General features: G+C 38.8%; 1 protein-coding gene and 1 pseudogene across 1 annotated transcript; one reads left to right on the forward strand and one right to left on the reverse strand.

The window, feature by feature from the left end:
• The first annotated feature begins 4820 nt into the window (after positions 1-4820).
• LOC104609401 (phenylalanine ammonia-lyase pseudogene) lies at positions 4821-6949 on the forward strand (annotated as a pseudogene).
• A 9382-nt stretch (positions 6950-16331) lies between these two features.
• On the reverse strand, positions 16332-18282 carry LOC104609366 (uncharacterized). The gene has a single exon (XM_010275663.3). The coding sequence runs from the start codon at positions 17613-17615 to the stop codon at positions 16548-16550; it is 1068 nt and encodes a 355-aa protein (XP_010273965.1). The 5' UTR covers positions 17616-18282; the 3' UTR covers positions 16332-16547.
• Between the last annotated feature and the right edge of the window lie 1315 nt (positions 18283-19597).

Below are 19597 nucleotides of genomic sequence, written 5' to 3' on the forward strand. Positions count from 1 at the left end.
ATGGGTTCAGGCGAACCAGCAATCTTAGAGGTGAAGTCCCTTTGTGCAGAGTATGAAGGAGGTATCAGGTTGTCAGATCAAGCAATATATAGACAGAGCTCTGTCTGCGTTGTGGATTAACGAGCTGATTTGAACCCGCGAAATGGAATGACAACATCGGACAGTTTGAAATAGTAGGTGGATGGATTAATTTTGCCTTTGAGCCTGAAAAAAAAAACAGTCCGGATTTCCTACTAACTTCCCTCTACTCGCCTCTCTACTAACCCATAAAAATTATTCCAGCTGTGACTAAGCCTTATCTAGTGTAACGATTGACTAATGACTAATGCCTTAATTAATTCCTCCGTTGGATACTATTTTAAAGAAATACCTGTTTTTATGCATTAATTAAATATTTCTAAAAATAAAAATATAATAATTTTGGGTGGTCCGTAAGTAGGGGTGCTTCACGGTTCCGGTAATCGAATCGTGGGCCTTTTTTTGTAAATTGAATCGGTAGTACTGGTTTCTGGAAAATCGGTAACCGGAATTGAACCGAAACCAGTTGATTAATCGGTTGATCGGTTTGATTAATCAACGATTCGATTCATTGATTTTTTGGTTTTTTGACTTTATAATATTTATTATAAAAATATGTATAAATATATAATAAAAAATTATAAATATATATAAAATATTATATTTTAAATAATAAATAATAAATAACATATTATAAATATATATTTATATATAATACGTATTTATTAATTTATAATATATAAAATATATAATATATATAATAAATATATACAAAAAGAAATCCACCCTCACAATCCTTTCAATAAGTCATTAAAAAGTCGATCTGGGCCCTGCAATTGGCTCTTTGAATACCACATTCCTCCGCCTTGATTTTCACAATGTCAATTAATCGGATTTGAGCATCTAAGCATCTGTGTAAACTAGTGTAAACTAGATGGATGGTGATGTGATGAGCCATTCACCCATGTTAGTATTGCTATAACCCATTACAACCAGGTAATGGGTCGAATAGAAATTTAGTTGGGTTTGGATCAATTAATTTGGATTTTGACCTTAGTTTGGGTCCAAGCCAAGACCCATGTTTAGGGTTGTCCCATAACTTGATTCAATTCATCTAATTTATACCACTGTTTTATTAGAGCCAAAAGAGGTTTAAATATATTTAAGAGGAAATAAGGGATTTAATAGGAAAAAGGGAGATGTTACAAATATTTAATTTGGATTTGCTCCTCACCGAGGAATCTCATATACATCGCAGCCATGCATTGGGAACATCTCCCCATGAATGATTACTTATAAGTATTAAGTTGTTCCGGATGTGCGTCTAAGTTTTGTGAGGTTGGTGTGAGGAGCAAATCCGAATTTTGGTGGGTGGAGAGAGAGATTATAAATTTCTTAGAAAACTTAAGACCTAAGAAAATTTTATTGTGACTTCTTGTAATTTTAATAATTTAATTTAAAAAAAAATAACCCCATGCATGAGAAATGAAAGGAAGAGGAGGGTGGAGTGAGCATTGAGGTAAGAGGATTCATGGCTTCCCTCTTTCCTCTTTATAATTACACTAGCAAGAAAACCCATGTAGATGTATGGGGTTGAATAGAACCCTGGTCAAGTTTGTTTTGGCAAATTTAGTTTTTGACATTAATTTGGTTCTTGGTTAAGGTCCATGTTTAGAGTTGATCTTCAGTTGGCCCTTAACCCCACTCAACCCATCTAAATTCTACCCGTGTTTTACTAGAGAGGTCAAAAGGGGTCTAGAGATATTTAAGAGCAAATATAGGGATTTAATGGGGAGGGGAGATGTTATAAACATTAAGTATTGAAGTGAGAAAAAAGGGAAAGAGATTTGAGAATAATTTTATTAGAGAAGAGTAATGATAGATTTTAATAGAAAAAAAAAAAATTAAGAGGGTTTTTATGAGGAGACATGTTTGCACCCTGAGATTTATGAGACTTTATGATAAGAGACTAAGATGCATAATTTAAAAGTTTTTTTTTTCATTATAGTAAATTCTCTAACTTTTTTCACATGTGTGAAGAAGGAGAGAAGGGGAGACTCCTTATGAGGCTTGTGGTGAGAGACCTTCACCTCTCTAAACTCCTCTTTCTTATATAGATATAGATGATCTTATTGATTCCTTTCAAATATTGGTAATTAAAATATACAATTTTAAGTCCCAATAACCCACGACAACAATCTAATTGCATTATTTCATAACAATTTGTTAAAATAGCATGGGCTTTAAATCTTATAATTTTCAAGTCACTTTCATCAAATTTCACTTATTAGTCCCATATCAATAACAAAATTAGAGAAAGAAAGAAAAGGATTAACTGATAACTAAGGGGGTATTTGATAATATGGTTGGTTTTGTTTGTGAAAACAAAATCAAATGAATGTTATATTATTTTTGCTGACATGGCAGCTGTGAGGTAGGTGCAAGGAGTGCTATGTGAGGAGCAGATCCTAATTCTTTCAAAACAATGACGATAGGTTTTCAAGGTAGAACTTTTACCTCACACAAGTGGCTATCTATCTTTCCAAGAAAGAGTTTATAAGCAATATTTCTTTTCACAAGTATTCATTTCAAAGAGACCAGATCTACTCCTCACAACTAGCGCCTCACACACACATCCTATCATGCATTGGGAACATCTCCCGTACTTATTACTTATAATTCAAGGGAGATGTTCCCAATGCAGGGTGGATGTGCCTGGAGGAGCCCATTTGTGAGGAGCAGATCCCGTCACCATTTTAAAGACGTGGTTATATGTTAAAAAAACTAAAAAAATTAAAGCTCGTCCATATGGGATCCATACTAACCTTCTGATTCAATATTCTTACTAATTCAAACAAAGTGGATCCATTCTTTTAAATCGTCATAAAGACCTTCAATGGTGTGATACCTATTTTTTCAGATGAAATATACCATTAACTATAAATTTAACTTGATTAATTTTCTAATTACATAAGAAACCCAAATCATATTAATCTCAAACAAAAATAATAAAAATATATAATAGGCATAATTGCCCCATGCTTAGTAAGTGGTGCTTATGTAATAGATCTCATGTTCAACTAATTCTACCTACTAGACTAGATTCAACCCGACGAAGTCCAAAACTATGGGATATCACTTTATTTATTCCACTTGGCATGGTGAAGCCCGTGAAATATCGGAGAGAAAGTTTGTTATCACACTTGTTCCTTAGGCTGTATTTGGTTGCAATGCAAATAAATTTGTGCTGATGCAAAATTATAACAGTGCAAATGATTTGAAGTACATTTTGACCTATTTTTGTTTCAAATTTTAACTTATTTTGTTTGATTGCAGTACAACTTAAGTAAATTAACATGGTGTTTGGAAGTGTGGGTGCTTTTTGGGACCGATTTTTAAGAAAAAAATACCCATATTTTCAAGACCCGTTTGTTCACAAAAAAAAAAACACGCTTCTGTCACGTATGCAGTGAGTAACACTATGCTGTTTGGTAAGGTGATTTTCATCACCGCTTTTCATATATGTGCTGACAGGTAAGCATCACATAGGATATACATCAGACAACTGTTTTGATTCCCAATTTTCGAGGCATACCTGATTTTTAATAACCGGCTGAACTAAACAATGAGATACATTGACGTTTGTTGAAACGCCTATGTAAATCCGACGTAGCACCTTTTTTTTTTAAATGACAACGGTTCCAAACATTCTCTAATACATTACCATTGGTTCCATAGCCTTTTGAACAACTAATGAGTCCAGCTAATCTTATCTCCCTGATGTGGCCTGGTCTCATATGCCAAAACAAAAATAGATGCTTTAGAGATTGGTCAATGTAAATTGAGTGGCAATGGACTTGATCAACTGTCAAAATTTAAAATTCTAGCTACTACGACACGAAATAAAAATTGAAAGTTACAAACATTCACCAACAGACCAATTCACTTAAGAAAAAGGCTACAAATGGACCGAACATAGAATCCGTCCGAATTTGATTCGACAAGAAATTAATCTGATTGGTTTGAATTCAATAGAAATTGAATGGATCTACCGAATTATTATTTGATAAGATCATCGTAAATTAAAAATCTTATAACCACTTCAAATCTGATTGTAGTAAAGATAATATTAATGGGGTTCAATTATAACCAATCAATCGGTATCAATACCTTGAACCTTGGTTGAATCAAAGCTTATCTCTCCGTTTGAGAGGGCTTCTGTGCTGAATGAGTTGCATTGACCGACTCTTTCGGAGAAAGCTATCAAAACTAGCTTCACGGAAAGTTGAGTTTGTGAATTTCCAATTTCCATGTCTCGCCTATTTTGTAACGCTGGAAGCCGCTTAAGGAAAGCCCTCGTAAACTATTTCAGCTGTTTTTAAGTGCTCTTCATTCAAAGAGGCTGAAGCGGACAGCTTTACAAATGACTAACCAATAGCTGATTTGGGCTCTCCCCATTTTTCACCAAACATGAAAATCGGAAATCAGAATCGGGTATAAACGGCTTGGATCCCTGCCCAAAAATTCACCTGCATTGATGAAGAGGTTGAGCAAGCCAGCTGGTCGTCCCTACTCCCCAGTCCCACCAGCCAGTTTGAACGAAGCCCACCTCCCCTCCCTCCCTAGTACTCTACTCCCCCACTTCATTTCTCTCTTTCTCTCTCTGATACGTTATTTCTGATTTCTTATATATACACCCACAAACCCCTCTCCCTCTCTCACAAAACTAATCTCAGCACATTATATTCCTAGTACTGTTATAGACAGGTCGTCACACGTACATTTCCTCAGACCTTCCAGCAATGGCAACCGACGGCATACGCCATCCAGTCGATAACTGGCGCCCTCCCACTCTTCCCATCCCAAAAGATGGAGAGAATCCCATCTGGACCAAGGTTGCCGAGGCTCTCCAATGCACTCACTATGAGGAAGTACGGTGCATGGTGCCTCAATTCCAGCATATTCAGACGGTCAACCTCCAGGGCACCACCCTCACCGTCGCTCAGGTGGCGGCAGTTGCTCGTCGGTCTGGTGTAACTGTTAGCCTTGACGAGGGTGCGGCCAGGGACCGTGTAACAAAAAGTGCCAATTGGATTGCCCACACTATTGCTCGTGGGACTATTACACTCGGTGTCACCGCTGGTTTTGGCGCCGCATCCCACCGGCGTACCAACAAGACCACTGGTCTCCAGACGGAACTCATCCGGTTCCTCAACACTGGTGTAATCGGGAAAGAGAATCTTCCGTCCAGTTACGCCAAAGCGGCAATTCTCGTTCGCACAAACACACTGATGCAAGGCTACTCCGGTATAAGGTGAGAGATACTGGAAGCCATGTCCAAGCTCATGAACCAAAACTTGATTCCTAAGTTGCCTTTGAGAGGGTCTATCACCGCCTCCGGGATCCCTTCTCCGTTTGAGCTGCAGGCTAAGGAAGGTCTAGCTCTGGTCAATGGGACTGCAGTCGGTTCTGCTGTAGCTGCCACAGTTTGTTTCGACGCCAATATATTGGCTCTCCTTGCTGAAGTACTCTCGGCTTTGTTCTGCGAAGTCATGCACGGGAAGCCCGAGTTCACTGATCCGCTGACCCACGAGCTGAAGCACCATCCTGGCCAAATCGAATCGGCGGTCATCATGGAGTTCCTTCTGGACGAGAGCGACTACATGAAAGAGGCAAAGGCCCGTCACGAGAAGGCCCCGCTTACAAAGCCCAAGCAGGATCGCTACGCGCTCAGGACCTCTCCTCAATGGCTTGGGCCACAGATTGAAGTGATTCGCATGGCGACTCACTCTATCGAGCGAGAAATCAACTCTGTTAACGACAACCCATTGATTGACGTGGCTCGCGACATGGCTCTGCACGGAGGGAATTTCCAAGGAACGCCAATCGGGGTCTCGATGGATAACCTCAGAATCGCCATCGCAGCCATTGGGAAGCTCATGTTTGCTCAATTCTCTGAGCTCGTCTGTGATTACTACAACAACGGATTGCCTTCCAATCTGAGCGGCGGGACCAACCCGAGCCTGGACTACGGGTTCTTAGGAGCGGAGATCGCCATGGCAGCCTACTGCTCGGAGCTTCAATACCTGGCCAACCCAGTCACCACGCATGTCCAAAGCGCAGAACAACATAACCAGGACGTCAACTCCCTCGGTTTGATCTCCGCAAGGAAGAGCGCAGAAGCCATAGAGATCCTAAAGCTCATGTCTGCAACGTATATGGTGGCACTTTGCCAGGCGATTGATCTTCGACATTTGGAGGAGAACATGAAGGAAGTGATGAAACACATCGTCAACCAAGTAATAAGGAAGACACTGTACACGGGTGAAGACGGGTCGATGCTCGAAACCCGTTTCTGCGAGAAGGAAATCTTGCAGATTATCGAACACCAACCCGTGTTCTCCTACCTCGACGATCCGACGAATCCATCTTACGCTCTACTCCTCCAACTGCGGGAAGTCCTGGTGGAAATGTCGATTGAGGGATCTCCAAAGCAGGAAGGGAAGACGACTGATAGCGGGTACTCCATATTTAAACGGATACCCATATTTCAAGAGGAATTGAAGGCGAGATTGGGTGAGGAGATAGGTAACGCCAGAGAGAGATTCGACAATGGCGATTTCCCCATACCAAACGGGATGAAGAAATGTCGGACATATCCCATTTACAGGTTTGTAAGGACAGAAGTGGGAACTGAACTTCTGAGTGGTGCAAAGAAGGTGAGTCCTGGAGAGCATATAGAGAAGGTATATGAGGCCACGCTGGGGGAGACATTAATGAAGTGTTTGGCTTTCTGGAGAGGATCAGCTGGACCTTCCACGCCTAGGCCGATGTTGTCATCTCCAGCACACTATATCCTGAATACTGGGGTTGGTTTGACAAGCTGAGGTCTCCGTCGGCCACGATTGGCAGAGGCTTTTGGAATCTGTGATAGATAGACTGTGTAAGAAACGTTCCATTTCTGTATTGGTCGGTGTTGGAATAACTTCCTTTAATTTCCTTTATTTCTTTTTGCATCTAAATACGTATATATAATATTAAATGCATTTTTTTATTTTTCATTATAACACTATGGACTAATTTCATGGTTTTCAAAACCGGACCGGACTGGACGGTCAGACCGGAAAAATCGGTAACCGTTCAGCCCTCCGGGTCTGGTTATACTGTAAACCGCTAAATCCTTAAAAACCATTGAAAACAGGGGTGATCATTTAGTTTATTTGGTTAAAAACCAAACTGGATAAATCGAATTTTTTAAAACTGAAATAAAAAAAAATGAAAATCAAAACCAAATTACAATAAAACCGAAAGGTAGAGAAACCTTTACAAACCTTGTGTATGTTTTCTTACTTTTTCTTTCCTTTTCCTAATTTTTCCTTCAAACCAAACATAGCCTAAGTGTTTTAGCAATTAAATGTAAATCCAAGAAAAAGAAAACCAAAGCATTCCGTCAAACCCAAAGTCCTAATGAAAATGGTTCCACTTCCACATTAAAATCTCCCATTTGTGCTACACAATGGAGAGCTCTAGCTGCTGATGACTAGAGGTGTAAAACGGGCCCGTGGGCGGCCTGCGCAAAGTGCTGGTCGTGTCATGCCGCCCTCTCCTCGGATAAGTTGGGGGGGTTGGCCCGGCATGACTAATGGCCCAGGTCCGTGTCGTGCTGCGGACCGGGCTAGTCTGTGGGTCGAGGAGCCTTGGGCTAGGTTGGGCTGTGCATCGGGTCAAAGCTATTTATTTAAAAAAATGACAAAATTTAAAATTTAAAATTATATGAATTTTAATGTATACAATTGCTTATATATACAATAATTATATAAATTAGTATAATAATATTAAAAAATATTTATTTTGTTAATATATTATATAATTTTAACTTATATAAATATATATATATATATATATATATAATATATATATATATATATATATATAATATATAAATAATATATGGGTCATGTTGGGCCATGCCGCGGGCCGTGCTGGGTCGGGCTACGGGCTGGGCCGTGTCGACATGCGGGCCACAGGCGACACGGCCCGCTCGACTGTGTCGTGCCGACAAGGCCCGTGGACCTAAAGCCCCCGGCCCAGCATGGTCCACACAAACATGTCAGGCCTGACACAGCCCATGGACCATTTTGCCAAACCGTGCTAAGTCGCTGACTGTACGACCCGATTTACACTTCTAATGATGACTCAACTATCATGAATGAATATACTGTATACAGTCTCGAGTCATACCTCCTCAAACTTGTCCTTAGTGCTCTCAGTAAATGTCTCTTTTATCTCTAAAAATGTTAAATGTATATATTCTATGCTGGTCTCAATGCTGAAGTGGGCCGAACAGTCCAATGACGCCGCTCACTGCGGATAGACAAAGGAAAGGGGGAATGCAGGTTGGACGGGACATTGCTGCTGGAGTGGTGAAGGGAAGTTTTAATGTTAATGTAGTAGGAGCGATCATTCCAGCCTGACCCGGCCCTTCCCAACCTGACAATTTCTGGGCTTGGGCCTTTGTTTTGTGTTCAGGCCCAGGCCATGCCCGGAAATTTGCGGGCCAGGCCTAGGATCATTCCTAGCTACTCGAATAATGTACTAACAGATCCTAGCATATAAAGTTTTTTTCACCAAGATGAGATGAGAACATGCATTCCTCATCATTTCAGAAAGTGAAGTGAGTGGAATTCATAGAAATATTTGAAATGGATGCCGGAACTGACAAATAGAGCAACAAAGGAAAGAAACCCAACCATGATGTTTGATGTTTGATGTATGTTATGTTTAAATACATGTCCATATGATGGCAACGATTCATTTCTTTAACTATTACTAAGATGATTATGTATGGTAGTCATTATACATTTAATATGTTGGTTTGATAGTAGCAAAAAAACTATATAAGTTATACTATGTTTGGTTTGATAGAAAACAAAAGAGAGAAAGTTGGAAGTTTTTTAGGATCTTTGTTGAAGTTGCTAAACAAACATTTCCTCAATTTTTTTTTAAATTTTTCTCAAACCGCGCACAGCCTTTGGTTGGCACATTGTTCATGGATCTTGAATTGAAAATCTGGTAAAAATTTGAACAAATAATTATCTCATATTCTAGAATGCACTACCCTGGTACACACTATTACTACAAACCCATTGGGCTAGGATTGAAGTTTCTAACATATTGGGTTGGACTAAGATTCTGGTCCAACTTGCACCTCTAGCTACCTCTTGATTGAGTTCAAATTGGGTTGGACTAGGATTCTTGAATTAAAACAGTGCAGTTCGCTTTTTGTTTATTATTTATGTGTAAGAGATTGAGAGAGTAGAGGACAAATACAGTATGTGCTCATGCCCTTTTGCCAGATTCATTATATATTATTTATACCTAATGAGAGTTAATTTGGCCTTCCAATGACTTCATGCCACTTTGAGAGATTGCATTATACCTAGGCACCACGTAGGTAGAGATATGTTCTTATTAGGTCAATCGACACCACCTCATCTCCACCTCAAACACACCTCGGACGCTTTGAGAGATTGCAAGTTCCCAGCATCACCTCGGTGGAGCAGGCCAGAGACCTTGGCAGGAGGGCTGACCCCTTGCCGAGTACTTACCAACCTGACCGAGGTCTGAGGTGATGACTTACGTGGTGTGGTGACCGACTTTCGTTATGTGCATTTTGTCGTCTCTGATTCCTCCATGACCATGTCGCTTGATTGTTAGAACTAACTTTTGTATCACCCGCTTAAGAGATAATGGGATAAGCCTTATCGCTATCCACTAAAACCACCTCTGAGGGTGGTGGGTCGATAAGCTGCTTTCCCTTGAAGATTTCGGACACGCTATAGACTGATAAGCCATGCTCCCCCTTAACCTACAAAAGGTACACACAGTTGTGCACTAAATTCATTCTTGCATTCTAAGCTCTCTTGCTCTTTTTACTCTCACCACTAACTTAAACATCGGAGTATCCACCCCATATACTCTGACACTATTTTCTTACAGCTCGGCCTGCCAAGCTCACCAATTCAATGTCCAAGCTCTCTTTCAGCAGGGAGCTGCCAAATCGCACACCATCAATACTATATACACAATTTTTGTGTTTTGATGTATTTCATACATTTTTAGATTTAAATTGGCCTTTAAGCATGCCCATGCATATCTTAATTCTTCCATTATGTCCTAAAGCTACATTTAGTTGTAGTGCAAATCTGAATCAGATAAAGAATTTTGCATTATTTCAATTTTGCATTTATTTGTTTGTAGCTATGAGTTTTACTCTTAATCTTTTATTTGACATGGAATTTGTACTTCTTGTCTCACTTGCACTTACTAACAGCGTAAAATTTGCATCTCAAAAATGGGTGCAAATTTTGTATCATCTTCCTCCTACCTCTATTCTCTCTCATATAAAATGGGGACCAAATCATTTTGCTTCCTTCCTCACTCCCAAACAAATGATCATTCTCATACGTACCTCCATTCTCCTGCATATAAAGTGGGACAGCACTATTTTACTTTTTTTTTTTTTTTTACTTTTTACAAACAAACAAGACAAGGTTAAGTTTGAAGCAAAAATAAACCAGAATTTAACCACAGCCCATTTCACTCCATGCATCTACACAAGTCAACCAAATGTAATCTATTTTGATTGTATCAGTAATTCAATTTCACAAATAAGTTTCTCTTATGTAATTATGAATTGTAATAGTCATTTAACTTGAAATTCAGGGATTAGTGCGAGTTTTTTCTGACTATGCTAATGATTCCACTGAATTCATGCATTTTCTAAGTGTGTCAATATGCCTCTCTGATACTCTTTGCAATACTAATACCTTAAAACCTTGGGCGCATCCCTTTCTCCTACATAAAGTCTATAATACAACGGGAACGACCCAGCTCAATAACGCTTAATCAAAGACAAAATTAAAAAAAAAAGAAAAGAAAATAAAATAGATGTAATTAAAAAAAAAGAAGAAGAAAATAAAAGTTAGGAGCATGGTTTTTAAAACCAAACCGGTGATCGAACCGGTCAGGGGTCCAGTTACCGGTTTGAACAGTCCGATCATTCGACCTGGATAGTCAGTCCGTTCTGACAAAAAAAATTAAAAAAATTGAAAATTTGAAAAATGTTTAAAACTGTTTGAATGGTTAAACGGCCGGCTCAGTGGTTTATTAATGAAAATCAACGGTTTTGGGAAAAAAAGGGTTTTGAGAAAAAATGGAACCAATCAGGTGACCAGTTCCCGGTTTTTCTGGTCCGATCCGGTTTTGAAAACCATGGTTAGGAGCTTTGGAGATGGGTCTTGGCTATGAAGATCGTCCTTAAGGCTCAGTTTGGAAGGATACAAATGCAAATATATAGAGTACAAAACCTTATATTTTATATGTATTTACACTGCACATATTTGCATTTATACTCTTTACAAACTGAGCCTAAATCACTAAAACAGATAAGATGTGAGATGTACCATTCCAGAGCTATCGTATTTGTTAAAAAAAAAAAACCTCTTGTGATTAATTTAAGATCTTCCTGACTGACAAAGCCCGTGATGGTAGCTTTGCTCCAATCCATATCCATATACATGGAAATGGGATAATGGTACTACTCTTGGTATCACCATACTTATCATCTCGTTCATATTCTGCATATCCACACCTTTCATCAGATATGGGCCCTACCCATTGGATCAGAATATAAAGTTTTTTGTCCACCCTTTGTTTGAGAGATATTCACATATTAGAATTTAAGTCCAATTAAAAATTTAATATCTGAATTTGATTCAATATTTGATAGATATTGAAAATTAATAATTGAATTTAAATTCAATTCGATTTGAATTTGACCAATTAATTATTTTAGCCAAATGATGATTATATAAAGTAAATATTTTATTTATATAAATATATAACTTATTTATATAATTTAATTATTATATATAAATTATATAAAATATTTAAATATTGTATATAAGAATTAAATAATCAATTAAATTCAGATATTTATCAAATCAAATTAAGTCATATCTGAATTGGACCGATTAGATATTCGAATTTGATTCAATTGAATCTCGAATTTGAAATTGAATTTTCGAATACTGTTGACACCCCTAACATTGATAATATATTGTTCTCTCTCTCTCTCGTTTTACTAAAAGAAAATGTGTCTTTCACTTTACTTTATTGGATATTAGTTGGAAGCCATGAGATGCACGAAATTGGTTCAGCAAAATTGAAGATGGAATTCTAATAATGTTTTAAAGTTGTTAATGTTCAAACTTCAAACATAAAATATAACACTTAAAATCATATTTTCCTTCTATATACTAAATTTACCTTGCCAAGCACAAGATTTTGTTAAATAAAACTAAATAAGGAATTGTATGAGATTTCTAAGCTTTTTAGACTACTAATTTTAAAAGACTTAAAACTCCCTTCAGATTTCCCCTAAATACTGAAATCTCCCCTCATTTTTTATTTAGACTATAATGCCGCCCCTGTTTGAGTTATATCCAGTAGAATCATTAAAAAGTCTTAAAATTTTTAAATTTTCAAAATAGTGGAATTGTTTCAAAACAGAAAATAGAAAGTGTCGCTTCCACCTTTAATTTTCCTAACAACAATTCAAACCATGTGACTACTCCATCTGAAACTTTTGCACTTTTTTTTTCAGCACTTCCATGACTAATTTATCCTCGTTCCTGAAATTTTTCATCTTAGAAACTTTTTATATTATTTGTTCATTATTTGCTTTTTACGTTTCAGATCTAGTGATTTCATGGAAAGTTTGTTTCCACCACCACTTCCTAGAGCAGGTAAAAGATAGGTATTATTGCTCATTTAAACTCAACTTTTTTTTTTTTTTGGGGGGGGGGGGGGGGGGGGCTCAATTTGGCTTTGAACCACCGAACTCATCAGGTGGTTAAATTTTGCTCTTTCAATTGATTTTCACAATCTGTTGATGGATCATGATGGGTTCGGTATTACCAATTCAATGTTTGTTTTTCTTATGTTCATCTAAAACGTCATAATATAAATGAATAGATTGCTTACGCACTAAAAAGTAAACTGTACAACAATTAATATAGAGGGTTTCATTAACGGGAAGAATAGATTGCTCAGTCCATGAGATCAGAAAAATAACCAGAATTCAAAAAGCTAATTAGGTCACTCATTCACCGGTTCAACCACCCAGTCCGTTCATGTCAGAGGACAGTGGTATCATCCCAGGATGGTGAAATTTTCTGCCTAATTAATTGCCAACGTTTCTAGGTCCACTTATTCAGGAATGTGCTCGTTGCTCGAATTATGTTTGTCTTTTAGGCCTTCATTTATATTTGATCGATAAAACTTTTGTGTTTGGTTAGAGCATGCATGTTATATTATGTGCTTCTGTGTATTAATTCCGATTTATCGTTTTTTACTTTTTTGGTAGAAAAGGAAAAAAAAAAAAAATGGACCACGCAAAACATGATAGACCTCTCCAGAAATCATTCGTACAAATATAATTGAATTATTGCCATTGCCACCCTAAATTAGAATTAGAAGAACATGCTTTCCGAATTATTGGAGATGCTTAAAATTGGTTAACCAATCTGCTGGCAAATTTGCTTCTCTGAACGCATTCGAGTATCAAATTGTTAACCCATGAAACGATTACAGTGAGAAACAGTCTTCAACAATAGAAGACTTCACCCTTTAGGTTAATCAAGTACAGTGGGAAACAGTGTTCAACCAATTCGTCGAATCGGTTGGTTTGGAATTTTTAAAAAATCAAAAAAAACCCTAACCAATTTCTTTGGTACATTGACTACCTAATTAAAACACTTTAATCAATCAAAGTGGTGTCATGTGAATGTAAATGAAATAACATCTGATTGCCATACTTTTTGGTGCTATAGTGGGACTCACATATACAAATAAAGTTACAAACCAAGATGAATTCTGTGGGGGAGGATCCTCTACCTTTTCCAACCAGGTGGTTCCGTGAAAGTTTTCTTCATTTTATGGAAGAATCAAAGGAAGAAAATAGAAAAAGTGGTGGTGAAACTGTTACAAATGCTTACTCTTTTCATCATCCACCCTACTCTTTCTCAGTTTAGTCATATCAAATTTAAGAAGTGGGTCTTATAATTTTTTCTTTTTCCCATGTAAACTCTTACTGCATTTTTAATATATATAATAAAAAACTTTGAAACAAAATTAAAAATTAATTAAAAGATTTTCTGTGGAAAATTCCTTCTCTACTTTCAGAAGCCCATAGAAACTCCTCTATCATGGGGTCCAGTGCATCTCTCAGGTGTCCAAAAAAATGAAATCCCAATCTAACCTTGAAGTCGATTTATTTTCTAATTTAAATTAGAAAGTTAGTCAATATCCTGCAATAAAAAATTAAATCTAATTTATGTTGCTAACTAGAATATAAAAAACATCCCAAATTCACAAAGTTTTGAAGACGTCATATTGTGTGTCCCATTCTCATAGAACTTTTAGATAAAATAAAATAGTTCTATAAAAGTGGATTATTTCACTGTAAATCAAACCTAATTTAGTCGTCTTCTATTCAAAATTAAAATCCCAGAAGAAAACAGAAACTCTCTCTCCCCTTTTTTTCTCATGTGTCCAAGAGCTGTTTGGTTTTGGTAGATCTGATTCGAATACGCAATACGTCAATAAACTAGTAGTAGGTGGTCCCCATGACCTTATCCAATAGGAGGGGAGCATCGGTTTGTTTGGGATGGGCTTGATGGGTCGCTAATCCTATCGTGTCGCTAACAAACAAAGTATAGAAAAACAAGCGTCCGTCCAAGTTGCTGTCTGTAGTTTCTGGATAATATCTACTAAACAAAGCAAACCCAATTCGTGGGGGGCACATGACAGGCACGTGGTTTTCGATCCCTCAGGCCTCGGTCAGTCCGTAGGTGGTTAGCCCTCAAATATGGAAACCAAATAGCTATGGCCGCCTGTCGCCTGTGGTTTTACAAGGGGGAGGGGCATTTCAATTTTCACATTTGGATTTTGGGTGTGAGAGAGTCTTCTCATCTTCTATTATTCGGTACTGACATACCCACCGTAATAAACACTTCTAGACTGGGTTCCACTTCCACAGACGATTATTGGTTGGTTGGAAAACGCAACAGGTAACAGGCTATGGCTATGGGTGATGAAGGAATTACAGTTTCCAATGAATGAACTAACAAATACATCGCATCCAGATGCTCAATAGACAAATAGCGGAATAAGAAGGAACAGAAATGGTGTGCGTAGTAGTGACTGATGTAATGAGAATTAAAGCTTTAGCTGAAATTCTGGTTGGACGGTACACAGATTCAGAGCCCATTGTTTCTTCGACGGTGGATGAATGATGGATGATCCACAGAAATATATGTACTACAGTTCTCTCACATTGCACTTGCAGCTGCTGGTTGTCGTCTTTTGATTCCCAACAACGAATAAAATTTATGATGCTTTCAGCTTACGTTCCTCTGTCTTTAATCTCCCCATTAATGTCTGTCTGGGGTCCGAGTGTCTGACTCCCACTACTACTGCATTATCCAAGGTTACTAATTAATTTTCTTTTTAAAGGTTTATCATTATCTAAGCATTTATTGTAACAATTAACAATATTTTCAATAATCTAGTAATCTACCCTCCAACGGAATTTGCTGAAATGAAATCCAGGGGGCATCAATCTTGGACTTGAAGCTAGCCACTTAACCCATCATCATCAATGGGGGGCATGCCGGGCTCCATGCTCTCCATGATAGAAACTCTGGTTTCTACAACCGATACCATTAACCAAGTTCACTGTTCACTTGCTCCTTTTATCGAGCAAGAAACAAGATAGTAACCTCCTACCCAATCTTCAAACCTCAATTATTAATGCACATAACTAAAGTGAACCGAGCAAACACACAGACGACTGATCAATGTATTTTCCATAATAAACTAATTATTAATGGCGGGATTTATTGTTTGGATCAATAAAAACAGAGTAGAAGATGAGAGATATTCAATTCTTCAATTACACAGGCATATATAATAAAGGTACAACAAGAGGGAATGGACGCCTACGAGGATCATCCATTTGGTTTTGGAGCCATAACCACTTTGGAAAATTTTCCAAGACATAATTGAATAGATCAATAGGAGAGTAACGAGGCCCAGGTGGTTGGAAAAACCAAGCAACTTCATAAAACCCTAAAATCAGTTCTGACTGAACTGAAGTTTCCTTTTATCCCCCACCATCCACATTCCACCGTCACTGTGAAACAAACTTTTCCTCGTCCCTACTAAAAATCTGAAAAGAAAGAGAGATAGAAGTGAACAACAAGTTGCGAAGACTGTTACATGGAGATATCCTGCATTAACTTCGCTTACATAAATCAGGCCTCTGGGCAGGCAGGCAAAGAAAACCAACAGAGCCACATAAAGAAAATGAAAAAAAAAAAACATTAGACGAGGAAAAAGGTAATAAAAGAAGAAAAACAAAATATAACATTTCCTTCTTTTTTTCTTTTCTTTGGTTCGATTGATCATGTCAGGTTCTCTTGATTCTTGGCTGAAAGCCGTTTAAGAAATTCGTAAGTGGTGATCATGGTGGTTGCAGACATGGACATGGAAGCCCACCTTGGGCCTAATCCCCTGTAACAGGCAGTCCATCCACCTTCTTTAACCAAATTCCTTATCGTCTGTCCAACCGTGAGGGGTCGGCGGCAACCGTTCTCCTCTGCATCCAAGACCTGTAGTCTCGTCTTGATGGTATCAAGAGGCATTGTGATTAACGCAGAGACGCCGCCTGCCATGGCTGCGCTTACCCCCTGAACTGCCACCACTGTCTTCGTATCAGGCCGGAAGATGCCACCGTTGCCGCTGCCCATACCCTCTCTATTCTCCTCGTCTTTTTTATAGAAATAGCAACCAATTCCACCCCAGATGAGTCTCTGAGCAACGGAATACGATGCCCACCAGACGGCATTCGAGGGTGCGTAGGTTAATATCGATATCCCGAATCCCCTGTACAGGCCTCGGAGCCCGTCGGCCGTCAGAATTTTCCGAAACGCATCAATTCCACCCCGGTATTTACAAGATGATACATTGGGATTGCTGGGATTGCTGCTGACGCTGCTGCTGCTCTGAACCATGAGTCTTTGGCTCACGACATCGATCGGGGTCCAAACGAGCTGTGCCGCCATGGCTGCACTGAGGCCTGCGGCAGCGTTGGCAATTGCTGCGGCTGTTGGCTCCGGAAATCCCAAACGGACGGTGGCGGTTCCAACGTTGCTCTTCGTGACCTCAAGCGCTGTCATGTAGAGAGCCCGAGCGGGGATTGTGCCCATCAGCGATGTGCCGAAGCCCCTATATAGGCCTCGGTAACCTTCGTGGCGCAGGATGGAGAAGGCTATTCTGATACAAGGAATCTGTGTTTGCGAGACCTGTTGCCGAGTCTTGAGCACCACAACAGGGTACAGTGCGCCCGAGACGCCGGAAAAGAGAGCGGCGCCCAAAAAGAAGAATTTGGATTTGTCTAGCATTTGCCAATCGATATCTGCCGGAAGATGGATCTCCGGTGCCGAATCTTCATCGGCAGTGCTCAAACTCATCTTCGCCACTTTCGAGATCAAAAATAAGACCAATAATAGATGAAATATTGAATGAATTCCCCTTCTCTTGTCTTCTCTCTTCCCTTCCAATCCAATCCACTCAAAATCTAAAACCCTAACTATACAAACTGAGAAAAAGAAAATCACAAAAAAAATAATAATAAAGGCAAATCCCTAACTGTACAATGACCAGAGAGCCCGTAGTATAATACAGAATTATAAATTCAGGGAAATTAAAACACTTGTTATAATACAGAAAATTGAAATTACAAATATAAATTTTTTCCTTTTCCTAAACCAGATTTTGGATCGGACGTGGCTTACAACAAATGGATCGACCATTTCTCGCAAACAAACTCAGGTTCGACGATGTCCCTTACCGAAGAACCGGATTCGATCCTTATCCCATCCATCTCCAATCGCCGACAGGAAAAAATCCGCCGGAGAGAGCAGATCTTGCCGGGATATCTAGGGATTCATTCATCAGAAAAATATAAATCAGAGCAAAATAGAAATTTATTATTAACAGTAGATGGATTTAGAAATGATAAAGAGAGGGAGGGAGGGAGGGAGGGAGGGAGAGGAAGAGGGTCGATGCGGCTTCGCGAAAAGCGAAGGAGTTTATGGCCACCGGATTCGACAGCGTCAACTAAAATTGGGGCGAAGAGCCATAAGGCTAGGGATTTTGAGGGAGAAGTTTTTGCGATCCTCGATGATTCCAACACGTGTCCTTATCTTATTCGTCATCTCTTTAGGGTTTAGCGAGGCGGTGATCGAAAGTGAAATATTGACACGTAGGCCAAGTGTCAGTCCTATCCACTATACTAATAAGATGCGGGCGATGGATGTCCGTACGCTGCTCCCACTGGACTCCGGACGGGACCAACCAATGGACGAGTCCGGATTTCCTCCCATAAACAGCGAAACCTCTGCATTATTCACCGAATCCTACGGTACATCGGGAATATCTCTCCTACATACATGTATGTGAAACAGGGGGATGTGGAGATGTTCCCAATATATGCGGCCGATGCTATCTCGTCTCTCCAATAGACCCACCGGCACAGCATGAGCTTGGCCAATACGCAGGGCCCAGCCCAATCCTAGGCGATTTTAAAATATTAATGGATCTCAGGCCTGCGTTGTGGGGCTCAAATATAATCTGCACGTTGAAGGTCCAAGATTGAGAATCCAAGAGAGGAAGGATGATAAATAACATTATTTGAGTTGAGAGCAAATTTATAACAAAATTTACGAGGATATAATTAGTTATTTAGGCTCAGTATGGAAAGAGTATAAATACAGTACAAAGTAGGGGCAAGTTGGGCCGGGATAGTTGGGTTGAGGTTAACCCTAAGTTATAAACCCCCAACCCAAATCCTAACCCAACCCAACCTATTCAACCTAAACCCTGACCCTAACAAATTTCTTCAACCCTAGCCTAACTCAATCCACCTTAATCCAAAGTCAACTTCGGGTTGAGTCCAACCCAACCTTCTTTTCATCCCTTAAAATTTTGTAGAACTTCTTAATCTTAGATTTTAACTCAACTTTCATTACATATATAAATTCTATGCTTTTTTAGTATTTGTTTGTTGATGTTTTTATCATGGTTTTTCGAACCATCGTTGACATGGATGGTCAAACCATTTGGCTCGAAAACCATCTAGACAACCAGTTTAGTTTTACCCCAAACCCAGCCCCTGGAAAAAACTGTTGAATCGGTCAATGACCCGTTAACCCAAGCAATTGAACCATCAACCCGTTCAACAGTTTTTGGCTGTTTTTAGATTTTAATTTTTAATTTTTTTAATTTATTTTGTCAGAATGGGTTGTCCGTTCAGATCGAGCGGTCGAACCATTAACCCAGAAACTGGTGGCTAGAACATTTCCGGTTCCAAGTTGTTTTTTAAAACATTGGTTTTTATTGATTCTTTAAATACAAAATTCAGAAAAAAAAAAGTGTTTGAAATGACTGTAGT

The sequence above is a fragment of the Nelumbo nucifera genome, chromosome 6 (genome assembly GCF_055504915.1).
Source record: "Nelumbo nucifera cultivar China Antique chromosome 6, China Antique-T2T, whole genome shotgun sequence".
NCBI classification, from domain to species: domain Eukaryota; kingdom Viridiplantae; phylum Streptophyta; class Magnoliopsida; order Proteales; family Nelumbonaceae; genus Nelumbo; species Nelumbo nucifera.